Raw genomic sequence first — 27148 nt, 5'->3', positions numbered from 1 at the left:
TGAGAGTAGTAGAGTTGTACAACAAACTTAAGTAGGGAATGGTTAATTAGTATTTAGAGCATTAGAAGTATATTGAATTAGAACTAGTACATTTGTGGTGATGACGCTAATGAGCCGAATGGGCAACCTGGTGTTAAGAGTGAAAATACCATACACCGAGAAAACCGGCTTCTCAAACTCGATAAGTTGTAGCAGTTCCCATGCTGCTTTACGGATATCTGCGTCCTTGTCTGGAACATAGTTATTGCTGCTTTAATGCCGACACTGACGGAGCGATAATATATATTAATATACCGTACGATACCGATAGATATAGTATAGCTAAGCACCACACACGCCAACGATACTTAATATATATCGCTGCCTGCCTAGCACCTACCTACATTGTGAGAGAGACGAAATATACCAAAATATATCGTAATATACCGAGCTATAATATCGCAAGGTATCTTAAGATGCCTTGCTATTAGACATCGTAAGAAACCAAAATATATATATTACAGCTTCGTGTGTGGACTCTGACAAATGATACCTAAAATATAAACTAAAATCAGATCATTTCAGGCCAAAGTCCATATGAAAAATACAAAAGAAATATAATATAATAATATTAAATTTAAACTAAGATTTGCTTCAGTCATCATATGATTACTCTTATTTTGATATTGATCGCTCCGTCTATGACGGGCTTTAATATATATATAATATCATATCCAACTACAAACTTGACCGTTGTACCTATTTGTGCAAATATGGGTAAGTCTCTTTTAGAAATTATAGAAGTTAGAGCAGTATAAGGAATATACAATTAATAATATATGTACATGATATTCTATAAGATATATATAATTAATACCAGCGCTGAAGAAATACTGGGAAGGGAAAAAATACATTTAGACAGAAATGGCTGACTATGGAAAATATGGATCTGATGATTGAAAGATGGAAACTGAGAAATTCAACACATAAAGAAGTGTTCGGGTTAAAATCAGATCCATGAAGCGCCTGCGCAAATACTATAGCAAAGCGCCACAGAGGTCAATCTCCTCTCGTATTAATTTAAGATATTGTCGAAATTTGCATGTCACTTTACTTATTCCTGTACCACAAGACAGATTACACGTCTCATATATTTTATTTGGAGTTTTTCTACTATAAGCCCGTCAGACCCTTGAACAAGAAGGAATACAACAATATTAACATCTTACAAATAAAATGTGATCGCGGCCGGCAAAATATCCCACTATAACGCACAAATAACCTTATAATGCAGAGAAGCAAAGACGGCAGACGTTGAAAAGGCATGTATAATATAGAAACTTGTATGAGAAGAGGGACAATTGATACAAGATATTGAAGAAATTTATGAAAGGTACTGGTCTAAGAGAATTATTTAGAAACTGTAATGGAAGAACATGAGGCGCAGAGTATGGATGGTGGTGACAATTTCATCCTGTATAAATAATAAAATGCTTAGTCCGGGCGAGGTAGTTATTCCTCTACTCCACATAAATAAATCCTTTAAAAAAAGATACTTCAAAGAGGATAAAATAACGTATTATCCTTTTTATAATTGCGCTAGCAACTGATATGTTTGAAGTTAGATGGTACAATACGGTACTAGCGACCCGCCCCGCGGCTTCGCACGGGTTACACAAAACCTTAATAAATTATACACCTAAACCTACCTCCAGAATCGCTCTATTGATAGCTGCAAACCGCATCCGTTCAGAAGTGTGAGTTCATTGCGAACATACTTGCAAAAAGAGACGCGGCGGGGGATTTTGTTTTATAAGGAAAAATTCTCTTCAATTGTCCAATGAGCCTACTGGCTATAAGTGCATGACAGTGATAGTGTCTAGGAAATCCTTACACATAGTAGGCATAAACCTTACAACCTAAAAGAATAGTTAAAAGCTACTTTAGACTCTACGTTCGAGAAAAATCTTAAACGGATATTGTTGGACACGGCGTTCTATAGTGTTGACGAATTCGTTAACTGCTACAAGTGATGTATTGTAATTTACCTACGTAATGTATAGTATAGAATAAGCAATTAGCATATATGACGTAAATTTATCAATAAATGATCTATCTATCTAGTGAAGTGGCTTGCCGGTATGTGACACAGTAGACATACTAACCTTCATAACAAACTGATAACGCATGCACTGCCAATCTCTTTGTGTCTTGCACCTGCTTCGCGAACCAATCGCAAGAGATCGCCACCGACATCAGTTGAGTGAAGTAGAACACTATCCACAACATAAGGATCACTGAGGCTAGTATTGGGACCAACTGAAATACAACAATAAATATTTAGCCTCTCTCACGGAATAATATTTATGTATTATAAAATATATAGCTTTAGCAACATTCGATTTCGACGGTATATTCATGGACGGAATAATGACCACCAATCTGCCTCCCCCCTTTCCCTTCCTCCCAGTTGTATGTGCCATCAATTGATATATTTTTTAAGGCGGTGCCAAGCCAAATGTTGCAATTCGTCATCAGAACTAGATTTGACAAAATTTTAACTTTATACTATTGAACAAAAAAAATCCTAATTGGTTTACACATGATGGAGTTCTCAGATAACAAACATTTTCAAAAATACGGTCGAATTGATAATAGACCGCGGGCCAGGAGCATATTTCGTCAGTCACCGCCTCCCGGCTGATACTTTGTCAGATGATAGTTTAGATGTTGTTTTAAACTTAAAAAAAACCGTCAGCCGGTTCTATCGCGGTGGAATGACCGTCAGCTGTAAAATGAACATGTAAAAAATATGCGTAATGTGTAAATTGCGTTGATGGCTTTTAGGCATTTACGCCAGATGAAATGCTACATGCAAAGTTTCATGATTTGTTATTGCTATCATAAAAGGTATAGCGCTTATTTTTTACATGTTCATGCGACCAGCTGATGTTCTTGTTCTTACCACGGCGATATAACCGCCTGACGATTTGTTTAGTTAACAACAGCATCTGAACTATCATTTGACAAAGTATCAAAAAGGAAGCGATGTCAAGTTTTTTTTGTTTTACGTGTTTCGGTGGCTGCCATTCCTCAACCCACCAACGGAGCGGCAGCTGACGTCCACGAGAGTTCATCATACCTAGCCGTTAATCACTACACGAGTTTTCAGCCGGGAGGCGATTGGTCATGGAAATTGTTCCTGGCTCGCGATCTATAGGTAACCTCATCTTTTTTTTTTTAAGTCTGTTAATAAGCAACATTACAGTAGTGCACATCCGCCTACCTTGCTTCTCAATCCTACGACGGTCGACTCAATCACCAGAAATGTCCAGATAAGCATTGTGACAACCAAGTTGAAAATCTGAGAAACATAATTATCGATAATGGTTTCTGTGGTTCATACACCTATGTTCGTGATTTTTTCTATCGAGCGAAAGTCATAAAATCAGGATGCGTAGCCAACATGACAATTATTTGCGCTCCGTAGTAACGAAACGCAACTGTCACTGTTGCACAACAGGGAAGAGTGATTGAGAAACACAAAGTGTTTCGTTGTCGTAATCGGAATCGGTAACGACGGTAACTACTGGGATTTTTTTTCCCAGTAGTTACCACCAAAATGTTGTTGGAGTTCAATACTAATAAAACAATAGAAGTAGTATAGTATAAATGTAAGTGAATTGTATTATGTTGGAGAAATAAATTCTAATTTTAAGTTATAATTTTATCCAAACGTTAATTTATCTCTAAATTTTTTTTCACTTGCACCGGTTTTTGATCATTTTTAAGGCAGTTTACTGAAACACTAATCGACTTATAATTATTTATTAAAGCACTCTATATTTATACTATTTTTATTAATATTGAACGCTAACCTAATTTTGGTGGTAACTACTGGGGAAAAAAAACACCTTTCTTCTTTTTTTCTTTTTTTTTTCTAAGGTCTCGGAAAAATAAAATCTCAGTAGTTACCACTGGTAACAACTTGGTGGTAACTAGTGGGAATAACCCACTATTAGGCCCCAGGATTCGAGTCGATGAAGTCACAAGAGAAAATCCTCCAGATTTCTAATTACCTACATTTTTGGCCGCCGTATTGTGATCTAAAAAAGCGGTAAGATTTGTCAAAAACTTCACTCTCTGAGCCTACGGCACCTTAAGATTGTTTCATTTTTTTCACCACCAGTCCGTAAAAGCTCTAATATTAATATGTACCTACTTATTATAGTACAGGTAAAATTACCCCTACCCAATGTCAATAAGAATTTATAATAAACTACCTATTCACATAAAAAACCGGCCAAGTGCGAGTCGGACTGACACAGGAAGGGTTCCGTACCATTATCTATAAAAACGGCCACCCATCCATGTACTGATACCCCGCCCCACGTTGCTTAACTTCGGTGATTGGATGAGAACCTCGAGATTGGAAATAAATATTTAATTTATTTTGTTTTTGGTATTTGTTGTTATAGGGGCAACAGAAATATATAATCTGTAGCAATTTCAACTGGCTAACTATCACGGTTCATGAGATACAGCCTGGTGACAGACGGACGGACGGACGGACAGCGGAGTCTTAGCAATAGGGTCCCTTTTGACTCTTTGGGTACGGAACCCTAAAAATGAGCTAAATTATAATAAATTCCTAAAAAGTTTAAAGGCATTCCTCGTAGTCTGTAAGTGAATATTTAAACTTCGGAGGTAATGTTTAATATTTACTCGTGTCGACCTCTTTGCCACCCTTACGGCCGGCCACCTAGATACATGTATAGTATAATAGTGTTATTAGGTTAAGCAGTTGATTAGTTTGAAAGTTTATTGCAGTGCCCTTATAGGGTTGTGTTGAAACATAACATAATAATCATAAGATCTTTTTGTACATACAAAGCATGATTAAATGAAAGAATGAATGAAATAAGACTAAATATGGCAATTTGGCGGCAAAATACGTACTTACATCGATTTTGTTTATTACTTTTAACGTGGCATTAGAAATGAGGATCTGCTGAGTCCTATCAAACTTTAGGGGTCCGACCCCCTTTTCGGAGAGGTATGTGCAGGGGGTTCATTTTAAAATATTCACATTTTACAAACTAGGCGAGTGAGGTGTCATTGTCGTGTAAGTTTTGCGCTGAATCGAGTAAAACCATACTCATAGAGTCAATATTTTGCGAGATATGTATGGTTTTTGTTAAAAAAAAAAAGAAAAAATATATATTTCAAGTCAGTAGCGGAAAATAATCTATCATATTTGTGTTTTTTTAAGTATTTTTTTATGAGAACGACTAAGGCTGCCTAAACGATTATCAAAGTCCTTTAGATGGAGAGTAAAATCATATACTACATTTGTATGACACCATATAAGAAACTCGTTTTGTACGAGTTTATTAAAAACTGCATAAAACAACAAAAATTACAGATTCTGCACTAAAAATCAAAATATTATATTAGTACTTGGTACTGAAACCCTTTGCATCAAGAACAGCTTGGCATCTTCGGGGCCGTGATGCAATCAACTTCGCGAGGAAAGACTTGGAATGCGTTCCCACTCTTCCTTTAATTGTTCAAATCTTTCGTTGACATTTCTTGCACTCACACGACGACCTAGTTCCTTCCATAAGTTTTCTATAGGATTCAAGTCCGTACTTTGGCTGGGCCATTCCAAAACCCTCACTCTACGTTTTTTTAACCATTATTTAACAAGATTAGACGAATGTTTCGGGTCATTATCTTGCTGAAACATAAACGCTCTGCCGAAATTTTGGCGTGCCCAGGGAAGAAACACATCTTGTAATATTCCTTCATAAACTTCCTTCATCATAATGCTGTTTATTCGATGTAAAGGACCAACTCTACTTGCACTGAAACAGCCCCACACCATAAGGGAGCCGCCGCCGTGTGTGACTGTAGGGAGCTGATACTTGGGGTCATAGCAAGCATTGTCGAGACGTCGTACGTAGGTAATTCCATCTGTTCCGAACAGTAAAAACTTGGATTCATCGCTCCAAATTACCTTTTTCCACATTTCCGCAGTCCAAGAAAGATGTTCTTTCGCATATTTTTTTCTAGCTGCTCGATTTTTCTTGGAAATCAGTGGTTTCTTTGCAGGAAGACGAGCACGAAGTCCACCATCCATCAGGCGATTTCTTACAGTACGTACGGACACAGAAACTGAATTTCCACACGATATTTCCCGCATAATGTCGCTCGCCGTGAGTCGCGTGGATTGTGTCTTGCTATTCGCAAAATGTTGCGTTCTACTGAACTTGATGTGCAGCGTGGGCGACCAGGTCTGTTGGGCCTTTTGACATCTCCGTGAGCTTTTTCCCATTTCAAAACCTTCGATATAGTAGACTGATGAACTTGAAATTGCTTAGCCAGTGTCGATTGTGTGAAGCCATTTCTATAGCCATTTATAATTGCTTCTTGTATAGCTACTGTTAAGTTTTTATTTCCACGAGGTCTCCCCATGACGGAACTGATATTTCTTACAAATATGATTATGAATTAGCACGATATTCCGTTTTTTATCGACTTAAATACTACTAGTGACGGACGCTTAATTCCAGAAAAATTATTTCAAATTGAATTTCGAAATATGTTCCGGCCTGTTAGCGTAGGTATAATTGGTTGAGAATAAATCAATATAACCTTTTTTAATTAGTTATCAACAAAGTCAGTTCTTCGTATCATCTAATTTGAAATATTTTTCAGAAAAACCACAATATGATAGATTTTTTTTCCGCTACTGTAGGTATTAATCAGCAAACACAATTGAAAAACTTTTATTTATTTATTTAATCTTTATTGCACGAAAGAAAATATAATCGTACAAAAGATGGACTTACTGCTATAAGGCATTCTCTATCAGTCAAGCTTTGGAAAACAGATAATTTGTAGGTGGCGCAACATCATTTGTTGTAATTACAAAACAAAGCACGTTTAATTATACAACATATTCATCTGTGGCATGACCACGAATATTTGTTCCCGAGTCATGGGTGTTTTTTTACAAATTTAAGTAATCTATATTTTATATATATCCTTGTCTAAGTGAAATATATATTTTTTCTTTTTTAACAAAAACCATACATATCTCGCAAAATATTGACCCTATAAGTATGAGTATGGCTTACCTCGATTCAGCGCAAAAAAATACACGAAAATGACACCTCACTCGCCTAGTCTGTAAACTGTGAATATTTTAAAATGAACCCCCAGCACATACCCTCCGAAAAGGGGGTCAGACCCCTAATTTTTTATAGGACTCGGCAGATCCTCATTTCTAGTATCAAGATAAAGATAAAAACAAAGTTTCATGGGTGTACATATTTTGCCGCCTTAATATGCTATTGCTAATGATGTTGTTGTGGTAACAATAGAGGGGTTAAAAAAAACTTCGTCTCCTTGTAAAACAAAAATTTAACATTTTTATTCCTCGTATTTGTTGTGGCCTCCAACAAACTTCTTATGCGGGAGGTACTAGATGATACAAATAAATAATTACTTACAAACTTGGTACTTGATAAATTATAACTGAACTAAGTTCAAGATTATAAACGTTCACACTACCTATAACATATATATACTTACCTCAAAAGTAAATAGATTGGACGACTCTTGAAATAATTTCAGAATAGACGTCATTATTTTAGTAAGATCTTTCAAACCTATTATTTTATGGGCATCTCCAACAGTAACACCTGGCACTTCAATTTTTTGAATGTTAACCTTACGCTTTTTATTTACAATGTTTTTTTCAATAATGGTGTTTAAGTGGTGTAATCGTTGTGCCAAATAATAAATACAGCTGCCAGTTAATACTAACTCTAGGTATAAGCTCAGTATTGCACACCCCATTGGTATAGTGTACACAGGCTTATCTATGTGGCTGTATACGAATATTGAGAATCCGCTACCAAAATTTGTTATTATGTAGCCAAGCCACAATCTGTTAAGATAATAACCCGGACCTACAACATTCAAGTTATTTTTCTTGAGAAAGCGGTCAACTTTCTGTATCTTCAGAAAAACCCCTACACTTTCTTCTGATTTCAAAAATCTGGCGTGAAATATATTTAACAAGTAGGATACGTACTGAACTAACAAACCGAATGCGAAGGTGTAAAACAGAGTTTTTTCTTTATCATAGTAAGAATTATAATACGATAGTACAAAGTAGTAAAATGATCCGCTCACTGTGATGATCCAAATTATTGAGTATATTTTTTGATAAAATGTTATAGTTGATACGAGATTTCCGCTCATTACTAAATTGCTAGTACCGAAAATTACTTGCGTCGTATAAACAGGCGTTATTAATTCCACGAAGTTATTATCTAGTAAGTTCTCTGATAAATATTCACGAGCCGACATTTTTGGGCTTATTTTTTCTTATGTTAACGTTGTGTTTGTTAGGGTATCGACTTAATAGTGTAGAGAATATTGCGTCCGTCCGTCAGCAATTGCGGATATTGGCCAGAATTGACACTATGATAGCTTATTAAATTGTATCAACACATCAAGTTTAGGTACCTAGTTTAACAACTGAGGTATATAAATACAGGGTGATTCATGAGACGTGAGCTGGACTAAGACTACACAATCAGTAAATGTTAATGAATCGTTCACCATCATATTTAAGTAAAACAATCACGCTTTTTATCTGTTATTTAACTTTTTCTTAAGGACAAATTTGATTATCTACAATTATGGACACCCTACAACAATTAATTAACACAGATAAAACATCTTTAACCGTTATGACAGCACTTTGATTATGAAGAAAATAAATTGTCACACTTGAGTGAGATACGATTTTATAAAAGTAACCAGACTCCGATGACATTCAATTTGTCACTTATTATGGATAAAACAAAGAGGGTGACCATAAATATCGTAAATAAAATAAAACTCTTTTTTTTTAACAGTAAAAATTAAATTAACGTTAATCTCACAAATACTGGTACGAAACAGTTGCTGATAATTTACCGAATATGCAGGCTTGATCCTGCTCACTTCTCCTGAATCATCCTTAAACAATGTAGATAGCTATAAGTTGGCACAGTCGACCTCACAAATCGCGGTGCACTTGGGTACCTACTACCCGCAGTAATGTATCAAATTTAAAACATCTTTTTTGTCTACATTACGTATGTACTTGGACAGGCATTTATAAAAACTAGCTGTTGCCCGCGACTTCGAATGCGTGAATTTGTATGTTGGTGGTTATATACATGAGCATATTTATTTATTTATTTATTTATTTAAACTTTATTGCACAATAAATATAAGTACAAATGGCGGACTTAATGCCTTAAGGCATTCTCTACCAGTCAACCATAGGGCAAAATTCTCGAATGTGGGTGCAGTGAGAAAAGTAGCATAGAACATTATGCAGCAAAAGGGTAGCAGTAGGGACGGTTAATCACTTGTTAATAATTATACAACGCATGAGATTTGTCTGACACAACCTACGCCCTCCCTCTCCTAAACCCTCTCAACCCCTTAAGAAGATTTTCAAGTCGACTATTCCAATCGAATGCAAACTTTAAACCCTTTTTTCACCAATTTAGGGGATTATTACAAACTTTCAATGAACGCCATTTTAACTCTCTTGGGGAATTAATTTCTAAAAACGCTGAAATCACGTTTCTTGTTTCCTATTAGTCTTTTTACGAAATTTCAAGATCAGTATTTACAAAAATTTTCGTCCCCGATGCAAACTTACAACCCTTTTTTCACTAACTTAGGGAATGAATTTTCAAAAAATGGTGTGATATGTAGGTATATCAGTTTTCGTCTATTTGAATATAGAGGTAATGCCCGTTTACCAAGGTTCTAGTTCATAACTTAAAAGAAAACTCGTACCACATATAAACTTCTATGGTATATTATAACTTTTTTAAATCTTACAATATTGTGTTTTTCTATGAAGTTTTAATGGATTCAAACTTTAAACCCCTATTTAACCCTTTTAGGGGAAGAGTATTTAAAACGCTGAATTATTTTTTGTTTTATTCTAATAATATGCCCACATACAAAGTTTCAAATCCCGTACTCAAAAAAATGTTTGACCTCCATACAAACTTTCAACCCCTTTTTCACTACCTTAGGGGATGAATTTTCAAAAACGCTTAAATGTGTTTTCTTTTAATGGAGTACCAATTTACGAAGTTTCAAGTTCCTAGCTTAAGTAAAATTTTCAACCTCTTACAAATTATCAACCCATTTCGGGGATGCATGTTTAAAAACGCTGAAATAACTTTTCTTGCAATCTAATAATATGCCGTGATACAACGATTCAAGTCCCGCACTCATAAAAATGTTTGATCTCCATACAAACTTTCAACCCCTTTTTCATCACCTTGAAGGATGAATTTTCAAAAACGCTGAAATCATTTTTCTTCTTTTTTAATCAAATATCTGATTACAAAGTTTCAAGTTCCTAGGTTAAACTAAGTTTTCAACCCCATACAGACGGTCAACCTCTATTTAACCTTTTTAGGGGATGAATTTTTAAAAAGGCTGAAATAACTTTTCTTGAATTTTAACAATATGCCTGTATACAAAGTTTCAAGTCCCGCACTCAAAATAATGTTTGATCTCCATACAAACTTTCAACCCCTTTTTCACCACCTTGAGGTATGAATTTCAAAAACGCTGAAATTAGTTTTCTTCTATTTTAATAAAATACGTTTTTACAAAGTTTCAAATTCCTAGCTCGAAATAACACTTGAACCCCATACAAACATTAATATCCTTATTAACCTCCCTTACAGGTTGAATTTTCATTATCGTTGAAATAACTTTTATTTGTAATCGGCTATTATGCCTTTATAAGAAGCTTCAAAACATTGGTAATGGATTCAAACTTTGAACCCTTTTTTAACCCCTTTTCTTGTGTTTTAATAAATACCTACTTACAAAGTTTCAAATCCCGCACTCAAAAAACTATTCGATCTTCATACAATTTTTCAACCCCTTTTTCACCACCTTAGGGGAAGAATTTTCAAAAACGCTTAAATTAGTTTTCTTTTATTTCAATTAAATACCTTTTGACTTTTTTTCCTAGCTTAAAATAAAACTTGAACCCCATACAAACTTTCATCCCCTTTTTAACCCCCTTAGAGGTTGAATTTCTCAAAATGGCCTTTTTAGTGGCTCTTGGCGTTCAAAGGGTTACTTGTCAATTTCAAGGATTTATTTTACTGTTCATTAGGTACTGGCCCAATGTATATTATATTTATCGGTTTCTTGTCCATTAAATTAAATTAATAATTTATACCCTAGAGAATGATTTAATTACTTAAGAACATTACGGTCAGTCGAGGGAAGTTTTCAGTTTGATTCCAAAAGTAGTCTCAGAACAGACTATGGAAAAGTTGTCGTCTGACATGTTGGAAGATGATTTCATCAAAATATTTGAACCGATCCACGGGGTACAGTCTTTAGCGGGTTTGCATCGGGTCAAAATAGAACATAAATACGTTACAGCTCCATCTCTTTACTATCAGATCTACAGCTCTGTTGTATGGGCACTGAATATTATAGCGGCCGTTTACTTTGTGTTGAACTGCGAGATAAAACTGGAAGGTATATCAAACGTGTATGCTTTGCAAATTTGCGAGTTTGTCATCGTAATGATAAACGCCGTTATTGCCTTTCGAAATAACTTCTGCGACGGGACTTTAAATAGCCAAATCTATGTGAAATTACAAAAACTTGACCGTGTAGTCAAAATGCACGCAGCTGTAAACTCTAATCGGAAAATGTATTTACTTTCTGCTTTATTAGCTGTCGTTGTTCCCGTCTGTTGGTGCATAGTCATATGCATGCTTAATTCAATATGCATGCTGAGTGTATGCCCTGCGCTTTTCGTTGTCCAATTTTCGACTGTGGCATCTTATACGGAAAATGTTTTGGCCGCAACAATCCTATTGTTCTTGGCGAAGAGATTAAACTATGTCAATGATACTTTGGAAAATGAAGCTAAGAGATTGAGGGATTCAAATATATCGGTCGCGGCTACCCAATATTATCGAGAAAAGGAACAGGACCAAAACAAACTTGTAGTGGCTATTCATTACATTTTGGACTCTTGGGCGGATTGCATTCGACTATTCCAGTTTCAGGTAGGTAAATATTTAGATGTAGTAATCTGCACAGGTAAGTACCTACTTAATCAATGTAGCAATTAACAGTAATCTACGCAGCAGTGTTGGGCAAAAAGTAGTTGGATTACAGATTAACGACTATGATTATAAAATGTCGTTTTAACTACAAATTACAATTACTAGGAGAAAGTAGTTGACCATTTGATTAACGAGTACTTACTACATTTTGTAGTTAGTAATCGAATTAATAACTACATTTTGTAATTGTAATCTGTAATAAATTAATTTATGTTTCCCAAAGCAGGTTAAAAAAATTAACGAGTTCTACGTTGATTTTAAAATATCAAGTTTGAATTTTCATATAAAAAGGAATGTTAGTTTTACAAGATTTTGTACAAAGGGACTTATTAAAAAATATGAACGCTTTAGGGCAAAAACGAGTTTTTCTCAGGTGATCAGTTCCATGAAGCGGCGCCCGAGAATTATTTATTTATTTATTTATATGGCATAAGGTTAAGTAAACTACATGAAAAAAACAATAGTTGATACTGCCTGCAGTAACAGCTAAAACTAAGAGCGATATTTGATGATTATTATTTTCCTATTTGCTATAAATGCTATAATATTAATATTAGTCAAGTAATTAATAATATGTGATACTCCTAATTTCATAGCTTTATGCTTTCGAACACAAAGAGTAATAATCAGATAAATAGCAAATGTTCGTACTTCACGTGACATTTTTTTTGTGTTCAAAGAAGGTAGTTAAACAATACTCGGACAATAAGTTACCGATACACATTTCCGACTCATGCTGACATATTATTACAACTTGAACCCTATTGCTTAGACTAGGAGGCAGCTATTTGTACAGAGTATCCTGTTGCATCTTTTGTTTCATTGTGAACTGATAACGATTGCTTGAATTTAACAAACAGCAAAATACCGTTGTTCAATAGATAAGCTCATAAAGGCACCATTCGGACATCCTAGACAACATTCTCAGTTTACCTGTGAACTTCGTTTGGTTAAGTTGCTTTAGTTAATTTCTTATTTCGACTTGTTACAAGGACTCAGTGACTATAAGCCTCTAACGATATTGTGGCTTACACCAATCGGGTTTCTGATTCGTGTGAGATTGGAATGGACTATATCTAGTTTAATAGCGTGAAAACTGATTCGCTCTACCCATTTGTAAAGTCAGCTGCAGACACAATGGACTGTGCTATGTCCATTATTTCTACAGCTGACCGTACATTACCTCTGAAAGCAAGGGACTGTGAATCTTAGATCAAATAAATATTTTCCTCCTAAGGACCACGAGCCTACCCATAGGACTAATTCAGTTCAGTTCAAATATACTTTATTCATGTAGCCCTAGCAACAAGCACTTATGAATAGTAAGACATTATTACATATAATAATTTTAAGTTAATTATCAGATCAATTTATTGATGTAAATATTATTCCATAATACTTTTGAATTATAATACAGATCAAATTAAATACTAATAATTTCTCAAAATATCGCCAAACATAAAAAAAAAATATATAAAAATACTAGACTAGAATGTTTCTAGAATAAATTCTAAATGTCAAACATATAAATAAATAAAACAACAAAGGAAGTACAGCTACAGACATTGGAGTATCTATTTCATCATGTATTTATTCTATTATTCAAATATAATAAATAATTATTTATTTCGAAGCACGATTAATCCCACGTTGTTTTATTTATCATTGATGTAGTCTAGTGTGGTAGAATAAGCTTTAGAAACAAGTTTACGCTTTACATGATTCTGCAATTTATTAATTGATAATTCAGTAATATGGTTTGGAAGTTTATTATAAAATCTGACACAATTACTCATGAATGTTTTTTTAATTTATTGGATACGAGTAAAGGGCACTGCGATCTTATGTTTATTTCTAGTATAAATATTATGAATGTCACAATTTTTTAATATTTATACAACTAAATGTAATCCAATTTGTAGTTAAAATTACTCAAGTAATTGATTACGCCCAACACTGCTACGCAGCAAAATTTACAGGTACTGGGAGTACGTAAATGCCTGTTTATTTTTTTTATTTTTATATCTTCTTGTATTGAGAGCCAATAAATCATTCTATTTATATTAAATCACATTTATAACCGGGTCTATAGCTAATTTATTTTATTCCCTTTATTTACCGACATTTCGGCGCAGATTTCACTGTCGTCGGTATAATAAAGGTAGATTATAAATAGACCCGGTTATAAATCTGATCTAATGTGTTCAAAACGCGAAAGTTTTAAAGGTTATATTTTATTCTAATTATTTTCAGATTCTGTCATTCACGTGTCAAATATTAGTCTGTGATTTTGTAATGATGCTGAGTATTGTAACAGCAATCAGGGATAAGGTAAGATCTGTAGCAGTATTTTTAGGGTTCCGTACCTAAAGGGTGACAAGCCTGCGCTGTCCGCCTGTCTGTTACAGGGCTGTATCTCAAGAACCGTAATAAAATAGCCAACCGAAATTTATATATACTCAGTGTTTCTATTACACAACAACAAATAATAAAAATATCTCTTCGGTGTCCCTTATACACTAAACTTATTTTATCTACACACATATCATAAACCCTCTAGGATGTCTTCAAAATCCATAAATAATGGCCAACATTACGATAAATTGTTTTGTTACTACAAATTTCTTATCTGTGATAATGTTGTAAATGCTTCATAACTACATCAAAATCGATTTAGTAATGACATTGAGATTTGGAACATCTCTAAAAAAAGCAATTCGATTTGACCTCTATTCTATATCAGTCGAGATGGCTTTTTCTTAGAAATGAAATGCTAATGGCATACCTACAATTTTGACAAATCTCGCATGTTAGCTTGTATCTAATGATACGGAAATAGGCCCTAGTTTATCTCTGAATAAATAAAAAAAACCTACGGATGCGTGACATGCGTGAAAAAAGTTTTCGTTTACCGCCATTTGATTGACTTTATCTTTTAATTCGTTTTAAATATAAAATGAATTTGTTTTGTTGTTTCTAAAGTAACTAAAGCAAAAGTTTCATGTAAAATGAGCGATAAAAATATTTCAGCGAGGCCACAACATATCCGAGAGTTCCGCCAAGAGAGTAGCGATGCCCCAACGTTGGCTTTAATTGGGTTAGTCAATGTATAATAGCAAGTTTATAATATGTGTGCAGATAAAATAGTGTGTGTAACTGTACATAATTAGGCATTAAAACACTCGTGTGATCCTTTTAAGAAACTCACTTCGTTCGTTTCTTAAACCGACACTCGCGTATTTTAATGCCTTTTATTATGTTGCAGTCACATAAACTATTATTACTGTTTTTTTTCATGTCTATAACGGTTAATAATCCAAACCTCAAACTCAGTACCTATGATCATAAAGAAAAACAGTTTGCATATCTGGAGGCACGGTAGTGTCCCCGCCAAGACGAGCAAAGCCAAGCGCAAGGGCACTACTTACCTAGCTTTTCTCGAAGGGCTTCGTTGTTTTTGGAACCCTCATAACTTGGGTTTGAATTATGCCAGATAAATTGGAAATTGGATTTTGCCAATAGTGGACTTATTAATTATTTATAACTAAAAAACCCCGATTTCGAAACTTAAAATACTTGAAATTTTTTGGCCCTAAGGGAGTGAAAAGGGGAGTGGAATCAATAACGCTGAACCGATTTAGTTGAAATTTGGTATGTAGATAGTTTTTGCTATGGGGAAGACTATAATAGTACATTTCGATGCTAGTGCGGAAAGTAGGTCATTACTTCACGAGTACCGAGATATCTTGCCAGATAGCTTAAATTTATTATTTTTACATTAGCAGTAGTTTTTATGTTGATTACGACTTTTAAAAGCCCCAACCCTTTAAATTAGGGGATAGAAGATTGTCATAAGCAACTTACAAAAATAAGTGAATGTGTAATCCCATCAAAAACATTTTCATGTAAAATGTTACCAAGACTAAACCATAAGGCTCGCATTGTCAAAAAGTTATCAGATCTCTTGTAGAGCCAAGCTTCTAACTCTACAAACCCTAAATTCTCAAACTCTACACCTTAGTCAAAATATGTAGCTTGGCCCTGTCGTTACTACAAGAAGTATTGTATGATAAAAAATAATTAATAATTAATAAATTTTTCACGTTACGCCCTTATGACGGTAGCGAAACGGCCAAGCCACATATTTTGACTAAGGTGTAGAGTTTGTGAAGTTAGGGCTTGTAGAAGCTTGTCTCTAAGAGATCTGTACCCCTAGTGTAAATATTTTCGACAGCGAAACGTGACGTACGCGTTTGCGTTAAGTGTCATTTTGTATGAGATTTTTGACTTTCCAAAACGTCCCGCTTGGCGCGCTGTTCAAAAATCCATACAAAATGAGACTTAACGCAAACGCGTACGTCACGTTTCGAAATCGAAATTATTTACACTAGGGGTACAGATAACTTTTTGACAGTGCGAGCCTTATGGTATTGTCTTGGCAACATTGTATATGAAAACGTTTTTGATGGGATTTGTTTTTCTTTATTAGCCAAGCGTGACTTCTTTAAGTCCTTCTTCCTTCCCTGAACCCCCGGAACCTGAATTTTTAAGTTCTTTAAAAAATAGCATTAGTTCTTTTTTTTTTTTATACTACGTCGGTGGCAAACAAGCATACGGCCCGCCTGATGGTAAGCAGCCTCCGTAGCCTATGTACGCCTGCAACTCCAGAGGAGTTACATGCGCGTTGCCGACCCTAAACCCGCCCCCCCTCGTTGAGCTCTGGCAACCTTACTCACCGGCAGGAACACAACACTGAGTAGGGTCTAGTGTTATTTGGCTGCTGTTTTCTGTAAGGTGGAGGTACTTCTCCAGTTGGGCTCTGCTCTAGATCTGGAAAGACATCAACTGGCTGTGCCCTACCACACAAAGGGAGATGACATTCACAATGCCCATACCTCTCTTTTGGACGTAGTTTAAGGACGTACCCGGGTCCAAAAGACAAAACACTGTTTTTCGTCATCTTGGCTACGGAACCCTAAAAATTGATTATTTCTACTCTTACCTATTTATATGAAAATTGTATGTTTATAAACAAAGGAAACGTACTGTCCCCCTACGGTGCATATGAAGGATATGGTGGAATCGTTGTCAACGGGTAAGTCTCAGTAGCTCAGTTGGTAGCGCGGCGGACTGGTATCTCGGAGTCGAGAGTGCCTCGTCCTTGACAGCGAGTTTTTCCACTTTTCCTTTATTTCTAAGCATTGTGGTATCGTTTGCAGGCGTCTCTGCTTAATAGAAGCTTAATTTATGAAAATTTGACTCTCATATCTGTTCTTTGTAATAAAATAATCGGCCAAGAACATGTCGGACCATGCTCAGTGTAGGGTTCCGTAGTTAGCATTTAGATTACATTATTATTAGTGTTTAGCGGAATGCCTTCTCTCCTAAGTTAAGCTGTGTATCATATTTTTCAGAACGCTGTCACAAACTATTTGATAGTAACTTCAATAATTTTCCTTTTGGGCATGACATCGATCTTTACATTGAGCTTTCTTGCAAGTATAATAACTTCAAAAATGCGCTTGACAAGGAGCATATGCTTCAATGTGTTGTCTACGCCCGCGCAAATGGGAGGTTCGTAAGTAATTTATCTACTACTTTGGGAAAAACTTACTTCATTCGCGGTAACTATGACTTGCCTAGGCTGATTTGTGGTATGACTGCTGCATATTGAAAGGAATTAAAATACGAGTGTGAGTGTGAGTTTGTGAAACAAGCTGGAAGCGTGTTTCATAAAAACATCAGACGAGTGTAACATACACTACTTTATCTACACACATAATTACAAGCTCTCTATGATTTGTTCACTGTTTTCAATTGGCATTTAATTTCGAATACAATTAAGGCCGTCCCCTATCTGAATGACCTCGCGTGATCAAACTCCCTCGACCGTTCCTCGTTCTTCACCTTTACAACTTGAATTTGCACAAGCAAGCAAATTATTTCATCCGTTCGCTCTCTCAACACTCACATTTAACTTAAATGAACAATGTCCTATGTACATCATTATTCACTATTAGTTACAGTGTTTTGTCTTAGTGTTGCATAATAAGGGAGTTTATTCCGATTTTAACTCAAGGAAAGGGTTCACGGCAAAATTGTTTACTTGTGATACGATATATTTTTTTGAAATATCAGTAGACATAATTAGAGAACAAATCTAAAATATTGTGCACATAACTTAATTGCTTATACAACGTTCAAGCATGCTATGGTGACGTAAAAACAGCGAATTTGGCCTGGTAGCCCCTTAATCATCTCGACTAATTCTAGAAATGAGGTCAAATCAATTTCCTTTATTTTTCAGAGAAGTTCGAAATTTGAACGTCATTATTAAATCGATATCGACGTTATTATTATGCAATAATACGGGTCCTTCTTGTACTAATGAATTTCAGGCATAGGACGTATGTCTTGTATACGCACGTACCTCCATAGATGCACTAGATACGCTGTTCGACTTTACACCGGTAAATAGAAGAGATCACTGAAAATTGTTTTTTTTTTCCAAAAAGCAAGAAAATTTGCAACATCCTACATGCCTGATTTCGAAACCTTAAAATTACCTCGAAGTTTCGTGCATTTCATAATAAATAACTAATTTAGTATGTTGTCTCTTGAACAGAGGCCTCGAAGCGGCAGATCTCTAGGAACAAGTGTCCCTGGGCCCATCACAAAGATTGCTAATAGAATTTGCGAAAACGAAGCATACCTGTCATGTTTATCGTAAAAACTGGGGTAGATATGCAGCTAAAGTGCAACGAACTACGATGAAAGTCAGTTCAGTTCTTTGTTCTAAGGTTAGGATAACTAAATTTACAGAAAATGTGCGTTACCTAATTCAAGGCCAAGTCGAAAATCACACAATTTCCTTCGTACAAAAATCGCATTTGATAGTTAACATAGAATAGAGTAATAGCTCCAAACGTCCTGCAATTCCGTTCTCTCACCTATTATTGGGCTCAAATCAAAAGTTTATTTAAAGAGAAGAATGGAACAGCCATAAAACATTAACAATTCCAGAACTTGACGGGCTGATGCAGGCAAATATGAAAAACGGGCTCGTAAAAAGCTTCCACTGAATGCGTTAGGAAGAAGCTGCCTATCACTCCTACAGAAAAAATAATATATATAAATAAACTGACGAATATCTAAATTAAAAGTTGCTTTTAATTGTAGTCACTCTAAAAACCTTGGTTTGTTCTCAATTGCATCAGTTTTTTTCATTTGAAGTTTACAGTTTTTTTCGGTACACCCCTTACTGGGATTTTAACTTCCCTCTTTGAATTTGACTCGTGTTTAATGCTTGCTCCGATTTTACTCTGCCCTGCTCTGCACTTTAAAATTAATAGAGAAATAATAAGTTCATATCAATCATATTTCTGTATACATTTTTTTGACAGTAAACAACAGTTGCTAGGTAACAGTATTATGAATAAAGATAAGTCTTGACACGAGCTATATGCAACCATCTTAATTTGTATTCATGCCTCTAAATTGTATAAATTTTATAGTGATATCTGGTGATGTAGTTTGCATGATCGGAAGTCAACTTTACGCAAAAGTAGGTTATCGGATCCCATTAATAGAAATCGCCGCCATCTTTGCTAATGTTAATTTAATTACATTTCTAAGTGACCCCCTGGACAGATTACACGTTTCCAATGTTTTATTTGGAGTTTCTCTACTATAAGCCCGTCGCGTCGGTCCCTTGAATATGATTTAATAGTCATTTGGGAGTAATTCTACTTTGGGGGCTCGGTAACGAAATATTATATATATATATATATATATATTTAAAGACCATACCTAATAACCAAAGGCACTTTTAATAATTTGATACGGATTCGTTGATAGAGGATAATCGCCGGTCACCATCATAATCGACTGATATGAATCTACAGGCTTTATGGCATTGATAATCATTACATTTGTGTAATTTTATGTAATTTGTTTCTAAATATATAATAGTTATATATCGAAAAACATATTCTATCGTAACTTTCTTACTTTGGTAACTACAATTACCTAATTAATACCTAGGTATATATCCGGGCTGAAAGCTTCTGACGGTGAGTTATAAATAGGTAACAAAATGTTATCACTAATCAGTTTTTATGTATTTCTAAAGACAAAAATATATGACGACATTTTCGAGTTCCGCGCAAATATTTTATATATACATGTATTTCTAAAGACAAAAATATATGACGACATTTTCGAGTTCCGCGCAAATATTTTATATATATGTATACGTATTGGTGGTCCGTATTTATTAACCGAAAACATAGATTTGTATGATATTTTTAGTGGTAAAATAACAGCTTTTTGTATAAGTTCTATTTCAATTATGTAGGTGATGATTTATATCAAAATGAATTTGTTTTAATGTTACAGATAAACTACAGAAGAATGTCCAACAAATTATAATGCTGCTGGAAACAACGTCCACTTTTACAATCTATAATATTTACATACTGGACAACCGTTTGCCTCTTTACATCTTCGCGATAAGCGCCACTTACACTATTGTTCTTCTTCAATTTGCCACTTTGTAAGTCGTAAACGCACACCACGTGGTGGTTATAATATATTATCTTTTAGCGCACCTACCGGTCTATATAAGAGGGAATTTTTTGTCACTATCGGAGACAGCAGAAAATGATGAAATACATAGGAATATGTTGTTCTCTTTTTTGGTTAAAATTGTTGTTATTTTTTTAATACGTACATCGGGGCACTCATGGCTATAAATTTGAATAAATTTAAATATGTTTAGATCCATTTTCAGGCACCTAATCCTGGTGTCTACCAACACCGTAATTATCTATATTTCATAGATTATTATCGGTAATCTTCAGCCTTAAGTGCGCCAATAGAGTACAGTCAGCATCAATAGTAACGGACGAAACAACGCTCCAAAAGTATCTGATATTCCTGATAACTTTTCCAAATATAGATAAAATCTTTGATATTCACGTTCAGAAGTATATCTTTTACAGTCTTAATTTTTCTACATAATAGAACCATCAGTTTTTGCTCGGCTGTTACAAAATGGTAGATACTTTTGACACCTTGTTTGATCCATTACTTTTGATGTTGACTGTACAACATAATTATTGAATAAAATAAATTCACTGAAAAACTTTTTTTTCTTGTGTTAATCTATTGAAGCTAAATTCCTATGAGATTACACTAAAGGCACCATCTTTCAAATAAAATAAAAATTGTTGAAATCGGTTCACATGACAAAGAATTATCCCTGAAAAACCAACATACATACAGATCGCACAAATTAGTTAGTCAATTCGCCCATAGATGGCGCTGTACACAATTATACTAATCGTATACTTCTGGTCAAAAGTCTTTCATGAGAAAATTGAAAGTTTGTACGGAACCCTCGGTGCGCGAGGTAAACGAACTCGCACTTGATCGGTTTTTTTAAGTAGTAACACCTCTTGTGGCCGATAGATGCTGGTAGCGTCTATGTAGTCGCTCCGCCCCACGCCGTAAGGTAGTTCCGCTTCCCCTCCCTGCAAAGCAAACAGAGCCGCCCGCCCGTCACGACTCGCCCGTCGCCCGCCGCCAAGTCGGCAAGTCATTATTTCGTCGACCGTCTTGGCCGATGGTCCGCAATTTTTTTTTGCAAACATTTTTGCAGCTTGCAAAGCACCATTGATTTGCAAGTTAATTCATTTGACTTCTACTTACCAGTGCCTTAGTAACTTCTGTTCAAAACAAAGTTATTTGTTTTTTAACAGTAGCAATACAACAATTTGGATTCATTGAAATCTTTAAATATTCTGTTAAAATTACCGATTTAAAGCTTATTCGTTTAGACAGTGAGGTGAGTGAGATATATCTCGCCAGAGATCGTTTTTCGTCTTTTGGCGGTCTCGCGATCGAATTGATCGAACAGGGCTTTTCAATTCTACCCACTTTTTTCTGGCTAAATTAACTTTCACATGCTTACCATGCTGCTAAAATCGTTACCGTTAACTCTCATTTTCGAGATCGAAGTAGGAAGTGCGACAGTTTTTTACCAACGAGAGTTTTTTACTATAGCTTTATTTGACGTTCATAAGCGCATCGTAACCTTCGTAACATGCCTACTTTAAAAAAAAACTATCTTTATCCTATCTATAACGCTAAGGGCACGGTTCTCGTCCGATCACCGAGGGTGTGGGGCGCTGACAGTGCTCGGCTAGGTGGCATCCTTGGAGGACCTCGTGTCGTGTTACTAGTTTCAGTATGCATATAAGCATTAATGTATAAATTCAAAATTTATGACGTTTTTTTCTAGATAATAAAGACGAAATAATGTACTCAACACTTGGCCAAGGCCAATCCATGACTGATTCCGTATCTGTTATGTAAATGACACTTGTTTAAATGTTGTGTCGAATCAACTGAACAAAATATACTTAAGTAAGAAGCAAAAACTGTTATTAATTCTGTTATAGTTTTGTCGGAGCAGGTATTATTTGAAATTAATAGTGCACAGGTGCTAAGGTAAGATTTTTTTAATTCTTAAGCACTGATTGATTTTGGACACGTAGGTACCTACATACGTTCGTAACTTTTCATTGATACATTATTAATGTCGTTTAAACCACGAACGGTCTTAATGTGGTTTTATAATTTTAAGTACCTAAATATCTGTGTTTTAACTTAATATAAATCATTTATATATGTATTTATTTTTTCCTTTTTTCTATTATTCTTTTTAGAAATATAAACAAAGACGGTGCAGCGCTGTAATAAAATGACGAAAATAAAGTTTACCCTGTATGGATTGGTCATTGTTCAGTTCTGTGCAATGGTTCCAGGTAATTTATTAAACTTTTGAAATTATTTGACGTATACTTAGGTACCTAATACAGGACATTAAAGGATCAGGAGACGACAAATCACGATTGTCGGTCTTAGAACGCGATTTGCAATCGCAATTACCAATTTACAATATTCTTGCTTCAATTGAAGCTATCACCTTTGTCTTTTTAACTTTACTTACACTCGACATATTACGACGAACTACGCATAACAGCCGTAACAGCCATTGGAAAACTCATTTACTATTTAACTTTAAAATTAATAATGATAATCACTTTAAAGAGGATTGCAGTTTCAGCAAAAGGCCCCTTAGTGACTAGCAAAGTGGGCAAAATACGAGGTCTTCGGGCACTAGATGGAGACTACAACATGTTTTTGGGTATACCATACGGCAAAATTGATAAAAAAATCCCATTTGGAGTAAGTTATCATATTATCATATAATAAAATAGGTATGTTCTATTGAACTCTAATTGAAGTGAATGTCTTTACTAACCAAAAATATGTTCATGTACAATATTGCCAAGACGAGACCATAACCATAAGTATATGGCTGGCGCGGCACGCACCGTCAAAAAGTTATCAGATCTTATGTAGGGCTAACTTTCTAACTCTTCTACACGCCCTAACTCTACAAGCTCTAGGTAGGTATGATTTATTTTATTCATTTTTTCTTGCTTTTTCTGGGGTGTATATCTTACACATCAGAGGTGCCCTTTTCCATAGTTTTGTCATCATTATTTTATCAAGCATGAAATTAAGCTTATACGGGAGAACCCATGCAAACTTTCATCCCCTTATTTGAAGTCGATCGACTCAAAATACCTATTTTTTTATTTATAACAAGGAGTCCCTTCCCTATATTCATTTCATGACCTCTGGCATCAAATATTGTGAAAGTTTCGTACAAAATTGCATTCCTTAATTAAGGGGTTGGAGGGTAAAAGTTCCAAGTATTAGTATTTTTTGTCGTAGATGTACTACGAGTAATACTAGCTTATATACCAAATTTCGGCGCTCTAGGACTTCAAGAAGTACCCTAGAATGTTAATGATTATCAGTGAGTGAGTACATATAAGTACGTTTCTTCGTATCTTCAGGACCGCCGTCAGTCGGTTCGTTCTGATCGTACGTCTTCTGACTGGTGCACACTTACTTCTGGTTACAGGGCGGAATTCTCTCACCTCTTCTTTTCTCAATTTTTATTAACCTTATTACTTCTAAAATTAAATGCTCTTACCATCTGTATGCTGATGACTTGCAGCTTTATACCCAAGCGAGTGCAAAGGATCTGGGCCAGGCAATTACTGAAATAAACTTAGACCTTAACCGTATTTCCACTTGGTCACATTGCTTTGGAATCACAGTTAACCCAGCCAAATGCCAGGCCATATTACTTGGCAGCACCCCCTTACTCGCTTTGGTAAATTTCAATTTCAATATTTATTTGCAACTAAAGTAGATTACAGTAGACAAATGCAACTTAATGCTAGGTACATACATATCTACTAGGACCCGGATAGGGCTTAGCAAAATACAGAATATTCCTAATCTAGATTTCATTAGCAATACATACATCGTTCATTTATATTTTTAGGTAAAATAAAATTATTCGTTAAAACTCAAATAAATCAAAATGTATGACGCACAATTCACTACAATTACGGTAATAATAATGGTAAAACATTGTAAAAATAAATCAGTACAACATCTGTATAAAGCATTGGTAAAACTGACAAAGTAATAAGAAAAATAACAATACGGGTATTTATTCAAATTTGGATGGGAGGTGAACATAATATTATGTCATTATGACTAGGACTGTTTATATTTTAATGTCAAGATGAATTTAAGAGTTCAAAAATTGATTAACGGTGTAAAAAGCATTTTCGATTAGGTAATTTTTTAAAGTTTTTATAAATTTGTTATAATTTTCTTCCCATTTTATTGCTTCTTAAATACTGCTGAATTGACACCTGTTCTCTTTGAAACAGAAGTTATTCCGCTTTCATCGCAAGTGAAGAACCTGGGGCTAACAATCGACAATGTGCTCACGTGGGAACCTCAGGTGTCCGACGTCAGTCGTAGAGTAATTAACACGTTAAGAGCACTCTATCGTTTTCAAAAATTTCTCCCGGTCAACACAAGTCCCGGTCGTCCAAGCTCTTGTTCTGCCTGTCCTTGAGTATGCTGATGTTTGTCACACTAATCTCACTCAAGATTCCTTGAATAAATTTGACCGGCTCCTTAATAGCTGCATTCGGTTCGTGTTTGGACTTCGTAAGTATGACCATATCTCCTCTTTCCGTAGAAAACTTAATTGGCTCCCTATTCGAGAGCGTAGGTCCCTTCGTATTCTATGTACTCTCTACTCAATCTTGTTTGATCCGTCCGCCCCAGATTATCTCCGTTCGAAATTTAAATTTGTTACCCCACGTCCAGGCACAGATCTTCGCTCTTCCCGTAGTCTTAAGCTCATTGTCCCCCAACACCGAACGGGTTTCATGTCCAATTCTTTCACTGTCCAGGCAATCAGACTTTGGAACGTTCTCCCACTCTCTATCAGACAAGCGCAGACCAAATTCACATTCAAGCGCATGTTGCGTAAGTATTTCCTTGACAAACTTTCTTCTTCATCAACTTAATGATTCAGATTTGGTATAATTATTTTATTTTATTTTATTTTATTTATTTATACAAGGAATTCCAACAGCTATAAAAAATACATTAAACTTTTTAGATAGTAGTACAGAGCCAATTACAGGAACTCGCAAATAGAAACTGTATATATAATAACAAAATACACACTAGATACAAAAGCACATGTGACACAAGATATTACAATATGAAATATATCAAGGTTACAATTAATAAAAAAAGCGGCCAAGTGCGAGTCGGACTCGCCCATGAAGGGTTCCGTACCATTTATGACGTATTAAAAAAACTACGTACTAGATCTGGTTCAAACCAATTTTCGTTGGAAGTTTGCATGGTAATGTATATCATATATTTTTTTTAGATTTTTCATTCCGTTATTTTAGAAGTTACAGGGGGGGGGGACACACTTTTTTTCACTTTGGAAGTGTCTCTCGCGCAAACTATTCAGTTTAGAAGAAAATGATATTAGAAACCTAAATATCATTTTTGAAGACCTATCCTTAGATACCCCACACGTATGGGTTTGATGAAAAAAAAATTTTTTTTTAATTTTTATGACGTATTAAAAAAAAAACTACTTACTAGATCTCGTTCGAACCAATTTTCGGTGGAAGTTTGCATGGCAATGTATATCATATATTTTTGTTAGATTTTTCATTCTGTTATTTTAGAAGTTACGGGGGGGGGGGGGGGGACACACTTTTTACCACTTTGGAAGTGTCTCTCGCGCAAACTATTCACTTTAGAAAAAAATGATATTAGAAACCTCAATATCATTTTTAAAGACCTATCCATAAATACCCCACACGTATGGGTTTGATGAAAAAAGATTTTTTGAGTTTCAGTTCTAAGTATGGGGAACCCCAAAATTTATTGTTTTTTTTCTATTTTTGTGTAAACATCATAATGCGGTTCATAGAATACATCTACTTACCAAGTTTGAACAGTATAGCTTTTATAGTTTCGGAAAAAAGTGGCTGTGACAGAATCGGACAGACAGACGGACATGACGAATCTATAAGGGTTCCGTTTTTTGCCATTTGGCTACGGAACCCTAAAAAGAGAGACCAAGAAATAGATATGAGCAATAAGCAAGAACACTTATAACTTATTAAATTACACTAAGATAAACAACTTATTATGTATGTATTAATATATGTACGTTTATTTGTATTAAGTATATGTGTAAGTTTATCAATATATAGTTTATATTCATATATAGTCTCGGTTACAAATTCATTTACTTTAAAAGACTCTGCACCTACTTAATCTTACTGGTTTAACCCATTGGTTGACTGGTAGAGAATGCCTTAAGGCATTAAGTCCGCCATTTGTACCTTCATGTATTGTGCAATAAAGATTAAATAAATAAATAAATAAATATACCTCTAAATAAAATCTAAAGCATAAGAGCTACGCTTCTGAAACTTTATATGTTTAATAAGTCAGTTCACTATTTTAAAGGTACTACGTATAAT

General features: G+C 34.9%; 1 protein-coding gene across 1 annotated transcript; it reads left to right on the top strand.

Annotated features, from left to right (window-relative positions):
- Positions 1–11138: 11138 nt before the first annotated feature.
- Positions 11139–12409, top strand: LOC133516939 (uncharacterized). The gene has a single exon (XM_061850004.1). It carries the CDS (start codon positions 11361–11363, stop codon positions 12183–12185), a length of 825 nt encoding a protein of 274 aa, XP_061705988.1. The 5' UTR covers positions 11139–11360; the 3' UTR covers positions 12186–12409.
- The last annotated feature ends 14739 nt before the right edge of the window (positions 12410–27148 follow it).

This window comes from Cydia pomonella, chromosome 4 (assembly GCF_033807575.1).
Source record: "Cydia pomonella isolate Wapato2018A chromosome 4, ilCydPomo1, whole genome shotgun sequence".
Taxonomy (NCBI): Eukaryota; Metazoa; Arthropoda; class Insecta; order Lepidoptera; family Tortricidae; genus Cydia; species Cydia pomonella.
This window is presented reverse-complemented; position numbering and strand designations above follow the sequence as displayed.